The 15,926-nt window shown below is 40.9% G+C and overlaps 1 protein-coding gene across 1 annotated transcript in view; it reads left to right on the top strand.

Moving 5' to 3' along the window:
• The window catches only part of SNCA (synuclein alpha), a 70,895-nt gene that overhangs the window by 7,985 nt on the left and 46,984 nt on the right, over window positions 1-15,926 (top strand). The window contains exons 3-4 of the mRNA XM_076336756.1: window positions 680-721; window positions 9,578-9,723. Of these exons, the coding sequence (XP_076192871.1) occupies window positions 680-721; window positions 9,578-9,723 (188 nt within the window). The remainder of the gene's footprint in view (window positions 1-679; window positions 722-9,577; window positions 9,724-15,926) is intronic.

Genomic DNA, 15,926 nt, shown 5'->3' with positions numbered 1-15,926 from the left:
GAATCTTTACTTAAGTTGTCACACATGCCTGTGACAAGGAGGACACTGGATGCGGCAGACCTTGGGTTTGACCCCGGTGGCATTTTCATGTTTGAATCCTATCTACTCTTTAATGTTTCCCTTTCAGATTAATTTTTGTCTAAATCTGACTAGCACTACCGGCTCCCCATGATTTTAACCTCTAGGTCTTTCTGTAGTTCAGTAACGGTTGTTAACCCCTGCAAACTGAGATCTGGAGAAGAGTTGTAAGATGGAATTGTAAGGACCTTCTGGAAACTTTGGCTCTGATCTTCTGCAAACGCATGCATGAGTCTCCTTAGGACGTTAACAGTAACATGGTTTCCGTGCAGTCATCCATGTGAGTTTGCAAAGTGAGAGGCTTAATTAACACGTCTATTAAGAAAATGGCAAGAAAGTCAGTACATACAAGAAATAAACTGCAGAAGTGTTTCCAGTATTATTTACCTTTCCACAGTCAATATACATTCGTGCAGTTGTTCTTTATTGATGGTTTTGCCCTTTCCTTTAGATTGAATTCTCTTGAATTCATTTTAATAATCTTAGGAAATACTGTATGCAACTGTATGTAATCTATATATTCATCCCTCTTTATCATCCATCTAGGCTTTACCAGTACTTAAGAACATGTATTTTCAACCTAATATTGTTCTTTCTTTAGGTTCCAGGACCAAGGAAGGAGTTGTTCATGGTGTCACAACAGGTAAGACAATTTTCTCTTAATTTCAACCGCCTCCCTACGTTTGATTAACCAATCATTTAGCTGTTAAAAATTCTGTGTATTTTTTTGAGAGCACTCCAATTTATGAATGATAGAAAAACACAGAAAAATTTAGAGGCGGAAAGCAACATTCTTTTTGTCAAAATTCATACACTGTTTTACAATCAAATATATAAATTTAATATAGTTGTTTCTATGTGAGAAGGGTTTTTTGAGGGGTGTTCTGAATCAAAGTCAAGCTGTGTTAGTACGAGCTAGGAGACTGATGAAACCAGATTCCTAAACAGAAGGAAATAACTTGCTTTTGTAGAAATAGATAAATCAAGGGTCTTTCTGTTGTTTTTTTATTGCCAAAGGTGAAATATTCTGTGCTGGAAAGTTATAAACTAGTTGGCGTAAAAAAGTAAGTGTCTTTCTTAATTTTTTTTTTTTTTTGCTATGAAGAGCTTCGACCTATGGAAAGAGAAAGCCTGGCTTGGGCGCCCACGTTTGTCTCCTTGGGATCTGAGGAGGCAGAAAAGTGGGATCTGGAGGTGGGAGTGAAGGGGAGGAATGCCTGGAGGAGGACTGTGGAAGGCAAAGTGGGGAGGGACTTGGGCATGTGTCGGGAGGACTTTTAATCTGCCGATTTAGGAGCTCGTGGTCGGACAGGGCCGATGCTAGGGACAGGAATTACCGCAACAAATGAAGGAGGGAAAATAATGTAGGAGCCTCCTTCGTACAGTAGGGACTGTAAGAGCTAGGTAGAAAGGAAGAACCACAGGGCGTGTTTGCAGTTAAGGCAAATGAGGTCAGCAGCGTCTCCACACGTTGGTCTTTTCGACTGTCCGCAGCGAAGCTGGGATGCAGCAAAATGGAGTTTCACCTCCGCAGCCGCTAACTCAGCCCAGCCGTACGATCGCTGCTGTTCGCTGCAGCCTGTGTGAGGGCACCCAAGCTGCCGCTAAGGTGGCTGCCGTACGACTGTAGCATGGTCTAACGGTCGCCTCAGGATGGCGGCCTCGGCGGCGGCGGGGGCCCCGCCCGCCCCCCACGCGGGCAGGGAGAGGCTGCGGCTCGGCAGGGGGCGTTCCCCGCGCGGCGAGCCCGGGCCCGCTGATTGGACGAGCCGGCAAGGGGCGGAGCCCGCGCCCGGCCGCGCGGGTGATTTACACCAGCTGAAGCCACGAGCCCGCCTGACGGCGGGCTGGGCCGGCCCTCCCCTGCCCTGCCCTGCCCTGCCCTGCCCTGCCCTGCCCTGCCCTGCCCTCCCCTCCGCTCCCCTCCCCTCCCCTCCCCTCCCCTCCGCTCCCCTCCCCTCCCCTCCGCTGCTCCCGGCGGAACCGCGGCAGCCCCGCGGGCGGAGCCCCGGTCGCAGCGTGCAGCCGTCCGGGCTTCAGGCTGCGGGTTGTGTGCGGGGGGCGCTCCCCGAGGGGGAGGGCGATAGCGTGCGTGCCTGCGGGAGGTGTGACCTGGCGGATGAGCTGCTCTGCCCGGTGGCCGAGCCGCAGGAGGAGGTGGGCGGGACGGGTTGCATCAGAGGGTCTGAGAAGGAGATGGACCCGTGGAGCTGTGCGCTGCCATCTCTGGTGCCCGCGAGCCAGCTCAGCGTGGCCGCTACGGAGGTAGGTCCAGGATCTGTTTTGTGCCAGGAGGAGGGCAGTGTTACGGGGCATAGGGAGGGGTGGAAGCAGGTTACTGCACGGAGCTGTAAGAGGAACCCTCTCGGCTACCTTCACAGAATAGGTATGAGGCTCTGGGTACGGTAGACAAAGCACACGATAAGGCAGAAGAGGAGAGACCTATGTGAGCACCCTCGCCAAGGGCGCATCAACCAACCTCTCGCAGCAAGACCTGCATTAAGACCAGCGCCGAGAAGAAACAGTGGCGAGTTATGGTCACTGGTGACTCCCTCCTGAGCGGAACGGAGGCACCCATTTGCAGACCAGACCCTCTTTTCATGGAGGTTTGCTGCCTCTCTGGGGCCCTAATCAGGGATGTTACCAGGTGACTGACGAGCTTAGTACAGCCCTCAGACTATTACCCACTCCTGATCTTTCATGTGGGTGCTAAAGATGTTGCAACCAGAAGTGCAAGGTTGATCAAAAGAGCTTTCAGGGCCCTGGGAAGACTGCTAAAAGGTTCACAAGCACAGGTAGTGTTTTCCTCAATCCTCCCAGTAATGGGGAGAGACTTTGGAAGAAACAGGCGTGCCCAAGACATCAATACTGGTTCCAGGACTGGTGCCTCTGCCAGAACTTTGTTTTTTATGATCATGGAAGAGTCTGAAACACAAGGTATGCTGGGGCCTGATGGGATCCACCTGTCCCAATGAGGAAAATGTGTCTTTGCTGGTAAGCTGGCAGGACTGATTGAGAGGGCTTTAAACTGGTACATCTGTGGCTGCAGAGAATTCCATGTGAGCTTAATACCTGGGCATCACCTGTGCTCTCAGTGGTTCTTCATCCCAGCCTGAGGTCTGTTTCCGACAACACACAGGTAGGGCAGTTTCAGATAAGGCGTGCCTGCTGCACCCCCAGTCGTGCTGCCGCTGCAGTGTGGACATGCCCCATCGCTCCCTCCATTCCTGAAAGATTCTTGTGACTCATCAGTGTGTCCTACTGGAGCTGGTTGGGTGGGAAGATAGAAGGGAAATGGCTTACAGGAAAGAAACAAATTTCAGAGTTTCGATAAACTGATTTGAATTTGTCACAGTTTTGAGGGTTTTGAAATGTTTTTTAGAACTGCCTAATCTCTCAGTAGCAACAGCACTTTCAAACTTTGAAGTTAATGTTGGGCATGTATATTCACATTAGCATTTCTACACTGAAAAAGAGTAAATTTGCATTTTAAATTGATTTGCAGGGATCATTTTAGCTATGAACTGAAACCAGTAACCAATAATTTGTAGTAAGTGGCAAAATGAATGGAAGTCTTTGATCTGTACAGAGTGTAGGAAAACCTCAGCTGACCATAGTGCATTGAATAGAATGTGTAATTTTCTGCTGTAGAATATGGGACTTCTGGACATGTGAAGAAAATGCGTGGTCAAGAAATTTAAGGTGTCTTTCCCCTGAGAAATTAGAAATCAAATAAGGGAGTAGAAAAGGATTTCTTTTTTTGTTCTGTGTATAGCCAGTGTATCATTCACCTGTGCTCACATAAGCCAATGCAAAGGATAAACAGCTGTAGGGAAACTTGGAAGCACTTAATATCACAACACAAATAAATGACTGAGAAGTCAGTCAAGAGTATTTTTAGTAACAAAACTGAGCATCTATGATGGTCCTTCAGAGTTTAGCCTCAGGCTAAACATGCACGTTCTTGTTATGAGGTTTGAAATCTCAGCTTGTTAGACCTCAATTAAGAGAAATATTCAGAGGGATCATTACCATAACCAGTAGAGGATTGCAGTAGAATGAAGCACATATATCTAATATCACAGATGTGGGAACAGCAACTGACAGCACTAGCAAGCAAGTTAATGGAGGTGATGTTCACCAAGCTGGGCTGTGGTAGAATAAGTCAAGGGCATTTGCACATGTATGAAACTTCCTGAAGCACTGGGACTCTCTAGTAGGCTAGTTTAGTGAGGAATTTCTTTCTCTCCTCCTGAGAGAAACACCTGGTCCCGAATGCTGTGAGTATCCATCTTTATCTGATTGCAATATGTGTAGTGAGACAGGAAATTTTAAGTAGATGAATAGAATTTTTGACAGGTTTCAAAAGATGTTAAATTCAGAAAAGTTACTGCAAATTTTAGGCAAAACAGTGGTCGCTCCTCACCAACTTTACGAAATGGGTGACACAAAGTGAAACACCCAAAGCTTGGGAATAATGGGTTCTGTGCCACAGTTTGCTTCCTTCTGGCCTATTAAACTGTTCAAAAGGAGTTTGGCTGTTGAATGAAAATGGAAAATGAATAGAGGACATGCAGGTTGAAATGTGGCAGTGAGAAGAGGAGACCTAATGCAAAATCCAGAGAGCATGGTTTCTAAAATGAAACAGTATGGGCTTGGTAGTGTAAGAACAGAGGAATTGCTTGGGTACATATTTTAAAAATAAAAAAATTTTAAAAATTGCAAGTCTATGAAGAGTTGCTCTGGCAAGCAGAGAAGGTAGGTAAAAACAGATTTGGGTTCACTGTAGCGATGCTATGAGATATAATACGAAGACACTGAGAAATGCTAGTGAAGTTGTCTTAGAAATCAAATCCATTTAAATCAACGCTATTAAAATTGATGTGACAAAACAGCCTTTAGGGCACCTGTAAAGACCTACTTGTCTCTCTTCACAGGACTAGGAGTTTGCCAGTTCTGGTGGTCTTATGATGCACCAGGGTGTTAATATCATGTGAAACCTGAGATGAAATAACATGTTTTGTTATGTGAATAAAAAGGATTCAAGAGGTTGGAGACAGTCAAATGCAAACTAGAATCGCAGATCAAAATGAGTGTGTGTTCACAGTTGTGCAGTCAGTCCTTTATTACTGTCTGACTTCCAAGGTCTTGCTAGTTTTGCTATTTTTTAATAGTTTGTGGTTTAAAACCCTTTGCTGGTGAAGGGACTGGGAGCTGACACACCTCAAAGTGCTGAACAACTAAATATGCTTTTTGGTCAGTTGCTTTCCAAATGCAGAAATACTAGACTGAGATGTTTCTTGCTTTAAACAAAGTATGACCTGATTGTACCAGGTTTACTGGCATCAAGACACTGTAAAATGAGGATACCAGGCTGTGATTCACAGGAATACGGTGAGCATGTTATTCGTCAGGTCACCCATTCTCAGAACTTCTGAAGATGAAGAAGCTTTGCTTATTGGTTTTATGGGGTGTTAGCTTGCGTATCTGACTCGCCTGCCTAATTAACATGTCTACTGGCCTTTGACTGTAAATGCATAATTCATCTGTCTTGCTTATCTCCCAGGGATAAGTATCCAGAAATGTACAGTATCAAAGATGAAATATTTACAGTCCATATCCTGATAATCAAAGTAAAGCACTGGTTTGTACAAAAGATCAGGGCCAAAAAGCCCTTGATAGTTCAACCACCTGACTGTTTCCTGAAGCTGAGTCAAGATACAATATCAACAGTTATGAAACATAGTCAAGTGTTTTGCTTAATTCTTTTATCTGATCACTCTTGTATTTCTTAACATTCTTAGTCACTGATATTCCTGTTGTGTTTGTTTTAAGTCCATCAGGTACCTTACAGTAAATTGTATGAATTAAAGAACCCCCAATGTATTTATGGCTTCTTTGTAAACAAATTCTTCAAGTACCTCAGGCAACCTTGTTGTCTGAAATATATATTCAAAAGTATTTTTAGTGCAGTAAGAGTAATTTCATTAATTCAGAGAAACCTTGTGGTTTTCATCCACTTTTATTGTTCAAAATTGAAAGCAACTAGTTCTCATTTTGAATTGCTCCAAAGGTTTCTCATTAATATCGTATGTTACCCAGTTGTCTGTAATAAGTAGGGAAAAGAAAGCTTCAATGCTAATAATTTTTGCACAGTGCTATAGTCAGTATTAGAACTTCAGTTTCAAAGTTAGCCTTGGCATGGTCATTGTACACAATCCCAGGATCGTTTACTGGAGTGGACAGTCTCTGCATAGATGGACAGAAGTAATCAGGCTGTAGCATGGCAGAGCTTTGCAGGCACTGATTTACTCTGTTTCTCAGCACTGTGATGCAAAGCAGACATCAGCTTTAGAAAGACTTAATGGCTTAAGATCGTTAAACAACCTGGTATTCAGATTAATTTAATTAGCTGGTATCAATCCCCTGCATTCTGAACTGATTTGTTTGTGCGCACTTAAAGCTTTTCCCCTGTTGCTACTTAGTGTAAGCAATAAAATATGAGACTGGAAACCTATTTTGTGTTTTTCTCCTGTCACTAGGGTTCCAGAGCTGAAGGGTCACCAAGCTGGAGCTTATTTAGAGTCACTCTGGTAATAGGGACTTTGATGGTGTCTAGGTATTCCATAGAGACAGGAAGGAAGACTCTCTTTCTCCTACTACTATGAGTGCTTTTGCAAATCTGTGCTATGTGTGTAGTTTACCGGATTTATTGTCATGGCTCTGATTTCTGAAGCAGTGTATGAGAGATCTTTCATGCTACCTTCTGTGTCAGCTTTCTTAGGCTACGTCTGAAGTAGAAGCAATCTTAAATATACTGCTTTTGTTATTGCTTTTATCAGGTGTCTTGTTGTTGTGCCAGTAACAGTGCTAGCAGCCTGATTCTTTGCTTTTTTGTTTTGTTTGCGTGTACCGTGCCTTTCCTAGGGTACTGTGTTTCTGGGAGGAGAAAATAGGCTTCAGACAGAGCTTTCCCGAAATGCTCCAATAGTGGGAACAGCAGCCACTGGATAGTTGCTCTTGGTAGGTGGTTGTACTTGCCATGACAACATAGTCTGAGAAATGGGGTTTTAATAGTGGCATCAGGAATTAGGTGTTTTATATTGTAGCATCCACAGTGCGCCAAACTTCACTCTCTTTCTTCACATTTTGCTTTTGAGGTACATTTTTTTAAGATCTTGAAATAATGAAACTAGTTACGACTGTTGACAATGGACACAGTGCAGCCATGCTTTATCATTTTATCAGAAGGGAGGAGTCTGCTTAAGAGTGGCTGAGCATGTGATCCTTTGTCAGCATCAAGCCTGCTGAATTTGTCTGTTTTAAATGCTCTGCCATTCAACTTATTTTTGGAAAAAGGAGTTTTCAAAACAGTGTATGTCACTTCCTTTAAAAAAAAAAAAACCCGAAGAAAAAAATATATACATAAAAAAGGACCTTGATGTATATATCTTCTGTTGGGTTTGTTTTCTTTTTCCTTCTTTTCCAGAAAAGAAATGAGACAGACAAAAAATAAAAAGCAATACCAAAACTTACCCAAAACACATCTCTCTTTTTTTTTTTAATTTGTTGGAGAATATTACTTACCTTAAAGCGTATTTTTGCAAGATGCTACTTCTTTACATAGCTCTGTTTGAGATTTCTTCTTGCCATTCTAAATAATATGAAAGTGTTCACAAGTTTCCATCTCATAGTGTTACTCAGTTTGTTTCTGAACGACTCCGTGCACAATCAGATCTTAATATTCTTTGGAAGATATAACGTGTTACTAGGACACGACCTTAAGATATGTGTTTGCAAGAACTAGTGAAAAACTTTCTATATAGACTTCATGTGTAGAATCCAGAGCTTTTGTAGTCTGTAGGTGGTAATAATGAAATAGGGCATCTTAATAGATATCTTCCTGCACTATGTCAAACCTTCCCTGAGGGCAACATTTGCTTTTCAGCAAAACCCATTTTTGACTTTTTTTCTGGAAAAAGCATGGCCATAGAGTACTGGATGGATACGATGAAATTTCTTGTGGATTTATATCTTATTAGCATGTATAGGTTGAAAGGTCTTTGGAACAGGCTGTTTTTCTGTTTCTAGTTTCAGACAATGTATAGTCCATTGTTGTCCTGCTCTATAATGAAAGCTTCTGGTGTTGGTCATAATAGAGATAATACTCAATGGGTTACTAATTTTTCACTTTAAGTTAGTTAGAATGAGTGCTAAATGATCTGCCTCCATTTTCAGTCAGCAGATATTTATTATTTGGGTCTTTAAATAACAATTAGGAAAAAGCTAGAAAGGTAAACAATGTGCCTGATATGTGATTTTTATTACTGTCAATCATAGCAATCTCTGCTGTGTGCCCTGTGATATGGACAGCTGATATTCTTTATGTAAGGAATTAAAGAAATCTAATTTATCCACAGAAAGTCTTCTCTTCATGTGTGCTTCCCAAAAAAGTCTCTGAAAGGGTGGCCTATCTGCCAAGTAGAATCCATGCTGTGCTCATAAAGGGTGCAAATAGAGCTATGAATAAATTTTGTGGATCAGATGGGATTTGGGCTGAAGGAAACTATAGGATTAGTTAGAACTACAAAGCTATCCAGTGGATGTTTTTGAAGAACGGTCCCTTGTTTAGATGAGTAAATGCGTTTTTTTTTTTTTTTCCTGAAAATCTGGCCATGTAACTTGAAGGCATGAAGTCATCCCATCTCTTTTCTTAGAGCGGTTTCACTATAGTGCAGGCTGCTATCAGAAAGAGCCCTTGGGGATGAATGAGCAGAAAGAACCCAGTAATATTCTGAAAGGTAGAATGGCAACCACTGATGTATATGTAGGCTAAATGAGTTGTTGTTTCCCTGGGGCTTGGAAGTTAGCTATTAATTCAGTTTGCCTAGGCATCTTTGGCATTCAGTCTTTTTGTAGATTAGTATGTTATGGATGGACACATCAGCAGTGGGGCAAAAATCTTAGAGAACCAGATAAAAGGTTGTGTTAGAAATTCTCTGAGCAACAGTAGCTCTGCTTATTAATCAAGTATATTTTAAAAAATAAAAATGAAAGACTAATTAATGGATTTTGAGTCTAATGTAAACAATATTCTCTTCCTTGCCCTGTAACATGCAGTAAGTGTTTGGTGGACTAATTGGAATGCATTTACAAACTGGGATATATTGAATGCAATTATTACACATTACACAGTGAGTTGGGCATAATAAGGGCCCTTAAGTAATAACTTTTCTTCGCTAAAGTACAACTAGACATGAATGAAATTGTCATGTCTCCCACGTGAAAGAAATTGAGCCGCAAATAAGGCTTATTTTTACCTCTGTTGCTCCAGTGTTACCAGATGGATAGTCTTATTTCTTAAGATCTGCTTGGGGTACACAAAGTGTAATGGCCTTATGGCTCTTCATGATGTTGGGCTGTCAGCGATAGATACGATTCTCTGAAAAACTTACAGCTCCCAGAGCCGTAATGTGTTTTTCCATCTTCTGCTTCTCAGTGGCTGAGAAGACCAAAGAGCAAGTGTCTAATGTTGGGGGAGCTGTGGTGACAGGAGTGACGGCGGTGGCCCAGAAGACAGTGGAAGGAGCAGGGAACATTGCTGCAGCCACTGGCTTGGTGAAGAAGGATCAGTTGGCCAAACAGGTTGGTTTGTTTACAGTCTTTTCCAGATGAGGAAGTGAACAATGAGCGGCCTCTCTGAACTGAAGGGCAAATGGAGTGTTTTCTTTTGTGTCTGTCAGTGGTATGAGTGCAGGATGATTTGTGTTACGCTAAACAAATGAACAGCAAAGGAAATACCTGCTGTTTATAGCTTGTATTTTGAGTGACTTGCAGGATTTGGGAACTTGAGTACGATTGGGCATCTAGCTTTGCTATTCTGAAAAGTCTTAACAAATTTGGATCACTGTTTAAAGTGTGATCTAGTGGTGATTCTGAACTCAGCCGCCTCCAGTGGGGGCCAGCAGCTGTAGGATCGCTCTACGGTTGAAGGGGAAGATAACTACTTTTCCAAATAACTCAGGATTGAAAAGCAACCTGCTAGAGCTGAAAGGTCAAACAGCAAACCTCAGGTTTAACAGCACAATTTGTATCCCCTGCAGATGAACAGCAGAAGGGATCGTGTACCAATCCACTGACTGGTTAGATACATTGCATCTACAGTCAAGATTTAACTGGAGAGTCACTATCTTCCATGAATATAGTGACATGAACTCAAAAATGCCTCCAACTGTTCTGAACTCTTCACATTAAATTTGCTCTAGCTCATCCTAAAAAACACCCTGTAGATATTTTTATTCCAGCACTGAGGTGAACATTAAGTATTTGCACAATACCACGAGTTACTACACTTCTGTTGCTGGTACACTGCAGTCATATTCTTCCATTTACACTAGGTGAAAAGTGACCCCAGATAGCTAGTGGGAATGATGCTTTCCAAAATGTGTATAGTGTTGTTTGGACACAAAAATAACCCAAAATAGTCCTTTTTTTGTTCAGCTATAAGTAAAATGTGGCCATGGTCCATTGTAAAAGCTGTGTTGAAGATTTACAAAATCGAGTATCTAATAAACTGCCAGGGGACACACAAGTATGGCCTGGCCACAGTAGTCTATGCCCCTAGTTTCTGCTAAAGCTCTTTTGTAGTTTTACGCTGAGAATATTCTCTTCTGTTCATAGCTCTTCAAACTCAGTGTCATAAGGATCATCATTGCTGTAATACGCAATTACCTACTTTAGTATTGGCCATACCTAGTATTTTTTTATCTTAATGTTAATATATACATATAGATCCTTATAAAGTATGACACAAATCTCTGCTGACTTTCATTTAATTCTGTTCTGTATATTGTAAGTCTTAAATATGAGTCATGATGGCTGTAACAGAATAAAATCACATCTGTGAAGTTAAAGAATATCCATAATGTACATGCATATTATTCCATAGCCCTATAAATAGCATCATTATTCTGAACTGGTGCTTTGTTCTTTAGATACGCAAAACCATTCATTTGATTCTTGATACTGGTATTTTTAGACTGGGATTCTTGGTTGTCTACACAGTATGGCCACCTAGCCGATTAGTATCTACGGCTCCTAGCAGACTGCTCTGCGTCTCTGTCTCTTACTGGTTTTGCAAGGGATGAATAGCTATTTCAAAAGTGTTAACATCAAAATTGAATCGTGTAAAGGCATTCTAAAACCTAGTATTTTTGCATTCTGTGCAGTTCAGAGGCACATGAGAGAGATTTTTTGCTTGGATTTTCCAGGTAAACTGACAGTTGGGTGGGGACCAGGCGCAGGCATTCAGAATACCAGTGAGAGACAGGTCCCTTGTAGGAAACAGGGTGAGCCTTTTGAAATAAAAGAAGGTGCCAACCAGGCACACAATCAAAATATCAGTGTAACTTTGTGTATTTTATCTCTGTAAGGTTATGTCTTTTAAGGCTGTGATATCGCTAGTCTACTCTAAACTGGGAATAAGAGACCACAACTAGCAAATTCATTCCTTGAGCTTCAGCATGGCTAGCCAGTGCCATTGGCAGGTTATTCTTCCTATGGACATCTATTTGGAGTTGTCCTAAAGCAAATGGCTGGGTGTCCCATGTGCAAGATAAACACTTACCTTGCTTACACAGTGTAAGCAAGTCATGGGATTTGACAGGGAATTGCAAATGAAGCATATCCATTGAAAGTGGATAGAAGTATGATTACAGGCTATTTTTACACAGAAGGCTGAAAGGCATTAGCCAATAATCTGTTATTTTAGTTGGCTTCTAAACTTGTGACAAATTATTTCTTCCAGTTCACATGGACCCACATAATCGAGTCCAAATCCTCCAACTGAAGGTAGCAAACGGTGACCTCCTGAGGCCCTTCCAAACCAAATTATTCTGTGAACTGCTATAAACTCAACCTCCACGCAACTGGAGGAGTTTGCTTTTTTGCCATCAATTACAGGATCAGGGACTGAAATAAATATAGAATCATAGAATATCTCAAGTTGGAAGGGACCCATAAGGATCATTGAGTCCAACTCCTTGCTGGGATCAGCTGTTTCTAAGCATGTGTCTGGAAGCCCAGCTAAACTAATGGTCGTTGCTGGGATCTGCTACTAGTGATCTGCTCGCCTGTGTGAGAGCCTGCAATCTTGCACAGTGACTGGTATTTTTCTTGTGCTGTGATGGAAGTCTGGTCTTGACTGTCAACTAATTGAAAACAGTCGTAGTGTTTCTTTATCTGTGGGTACAACAATATTTATGCAAAGGAAATACTAAGTAGATTATGGGTAAAATGCTTTCTCGAGAAGCTTGTCTGAGGTTGCCTAGTGCAGCCTTTAATACTGGCATGCTTTGGACCATGAAGCACAGGTTTAACCATCCAACTGAGGCCGGGCTGGAGGGCTGCTGTCACACCACTCTGTCACCTGCCCACCCCACAGCCAGTGTGAGCGGGCAGTGCGGAGTGACAGCTGAGACTACTGAGTGACAGGGCTGACTTGATAGTGCCCGTCTGAAGACTGCCTGGGGGATTTATGCTTTGGCAGAAACTCTCACTGCTTAACACAGCAAGGGTAGTGGCAGTTAGTAGGCTTGAATTAATTATAAAGGGGTTAACATACTGCAAGTAGTATTTTAATAAGTGACAAAACAATTCTTAAGATTATTTAGATTCCAAAAGTTCTTTCATGCGTTGCCAGCACGCATCTACTCACAAATTTTCTGATGCACGCTAGCATTTAGCATGCAGCCTATTAAAAATCGATTAACTCTTTATAAACTAGTTGTAAATTTGAGCCTAATTTTAAAACCTGCCTGTAATAATACTGTTATTTATAATCATTGGGACTCTTCCTGGAAGCAGAAAAGAAGTTGCTTCTCTTTTTCATGCTTTCTTCTCTCTGTTAAGAGAAGATGATAAGCTGAAGTACTGGGTTATACAGATAAAACATTTATTTTAAATTTACTCTGTGCCTGTGCATGTTTTATTTCTGTGTACAGTGTGAGTATGCTTCTAAATTAATTGAGTTAAAAAAGGAAGATTAATGGTAATTGCATTTACTGTAGAAATGAACATGTTTTTTCCTAAGTTAAGAAAGCTGTGGAAGCCTTTGAATATTGTATTTTCAGCTCAGCATGAACATATAAATCCAGATAGTGTGGAAGGATACTAGCTAGTGAATATCTAGTGTGTAATATGCCTGAGAACAAAATATGGATTACAAAGTTTATTATTTTCAGATAGGTAATTAACTAATTGAAGTTCTTAACCTCACTAAATTCATGTCATTTGGTTCTATAGCATCTCAAGAATAAATCAGTTGGTAAGTTCTATGATTTCTATGGTGAATAATTTTGTTTATACTGTTTTAGCACCAAAATCCCTAGTCAAGCTGAAACCTCAAGGTACTTTGAGTACCATGCAAAAATATAGTTAGGTTTTGTGTGCTGTAGGTCTTACTAAAGCAAATAGAATAGCAGGCCTTGTCCTTACCATGTTTGGGATCCATATGATCTATATGGATCATGTTTGGTATCTGTATGTGCTAAAGCCTTTTTCCTTCTAAAGTGTCTCTTAATTTAATGTGTTTACAGTAAATAGCACTGTAAACACAAGCATAAAATTACAATAGCAAATAACATGTAGATAGGTAATATACTTACAGAGCAGGTAGTAATAGCTCATTGGTTTAATTACCAAGCTTTCAGAGAAAAAGACGACTGTAAGTGGGAAGACAGTCAATTTAGGCATTAGGCATTTTTTCCATAGAAAATATTATTTAACTAAAAGCCCTTGCTAATTGCATTTAATATGAAAATTAATATAGAAGAATGAAAGCGATGGCAACTTTGCTATACCTTCTTCCCTTCCTTCCCAGCCTGTATTTCCTGGGACTCCTTAGAATTCAAACACAGTCTTAGCATAAACATTCAGTGTAGTGGACCCCACGGGTATAGAGTATTTCTTGTCTTAACTACTTTTCTTGGCCAGAATAGCTAGTCTTAAGAACACCTGATTTTTTTCCATGGACCATTATACATTACTTAGAGCCAGGGTGAATCCACTTTGGGGAATCATCATAATCAAATATACCAATATGTAGGAGCCTTTTTCATCCTTTTTACAGGGAAGCTTCATGAGACATTGTACACTGCTGAGAATAAAGACATGATGAAACACCTTTTTAATTTTGATAAGATGAGAGGAACTCAGTTTTGATTAAGACACCCAGCATCAGAGTGTACTCCAGCCAGCTATTATTTTTTCATTTGGGCAGTCTTATTGGGAGAAGGGATGTAGACCCTGTAAGTGTCTCTGAAAATTTGTCTCTCTCAGTGGCAGAATGGAGGTTTCTCTTCTGCTTTATTAAATGCCCATTTTTGAAATGCAAGCGATACCTCATCTTTCAAAGATTTCTGTTTTGTCTTGTGAACTAAGATTCCTGAGTGTTCCCAAAGAAGTTTTAATTACCACCTGTAATTTAAAAAAAAGCTGAATATGAAATCTTTAGTTTCTGCACTTTACATTTTGAATTTTAAAAATACAGCGATTGGTTTAGAAATCCTTCTGTAGAAATCTTACACGGAAATAACCAGAAACTTAGGATTGACATTTGACTTTTACTGAAGTGATCTTGGGTAGCAGTCCCCAAAGTTTAAATGCCCAACATTAAAGTCCCCATCACTGTTTTAGTAGTCCCCTTGCTACCTGCATATAATGTAAATGCCTTGCTTAGTACTTGAAAAAGCTCAAAGAGGCATTTTCTCATTTTGTCTTTTTTTATCTTTTTGAGATATATTTTGCATATTTTATTTCTTACTGTGCCGTAATACTGACATGCCACATGGAAAATTCTTGAAAGTTTTAAAACTGACTGTTTTAATGTACTTTTTTTGTAAATAAGGTTTCAGAAATAGGTCTAATCATGCAAAAAATTTGGGTTTAGGTGGAACCATGCATTTTGATAGAATATGAATATCTCCTAGTTTCCTGACCGTCTTTATGCTCAGCATACTGTACAGGATGCTTGGCTTATTGAAGGATCACTGTTCCCCATCTTCTTTCCAGTCTGTAGGTGAGTCAATTAAGCTACTGAGCAGAGATACCCAATTTCCTTCTTCAGAAAGGGAATTAGGGAGTTTTTCCACCTTTCCATTACATTTTATGCTATTAGCCAGCTGATGTCCCAAAAGGCTAATAGACCCCAATGAAAAGCAGGACAGTAAGTGCAAGTTACATGAGACTTAAACTGTTGTTCTTTTGTTGGAATAAGCAGGTTTATTCATCTCCCCTAGAGCTTATTACGAGGAAGAAGTCAAGCCTTGAATTAAGCTAAAACTTTAAGATTTTGGTGTGGCAAATGCAGAAATAGCCTCCACCAAATTAACTTCTGGAGTGGATGCTTTTCTGTAGATGCTGTAGAGCAAGCAGGCTGCAGGGGTGCAGCAACATCAAATTGCCCTCCTCAACTACTTCTTGCCATTTATGGCTTTAATATAAGATCACAGTAGAGAATGGATAAGTTTATGATTAAATATATGTAATCTAGATCCCTAGCAAACCTGCCAAGCAGCCAGAGTTCTAACCCTCTACGCTTGAGCCAAGCAGTGCCAGTTCTGCCTTGTGGTTCAATGCAGAGGGGTGGGATTTTTGGTTATTCAGGGTGAGCCCGACCATGGTTCTGATGTGACACTCTTGCTTGGTCTGTAGGAGCAATTACAGCAGTGGTTTGGAAAGCTTGCATACTGTGGTTTCTGGTAGGATAACTAGCAGACAGTAAATCTTCCTCAAGGAAGACAAAGTGTTTTAGATGATGTATAGGAGAAGGCCTGCTCAGGTAGTCACAA

This window comes from Aptenodytes patagonicus, chromosome 4 (assembly GCF_965638725.1).
Source record: "Aptenodytes patagonicus chromosome 4, bAptPat1.pri.cur, whole genome shotgun sequence".
NCBI classification, from domain to species: domain Eukaryota; kingdom Metazoa; phylum Chordata; class Aves; order Sphenisciformes; family Spheniscidae; genus Aptenodytes; species Aptenodytes patagonicus.
This window is presented reverse-complemented; position numbering and strand designations above follow the sequence as displayed.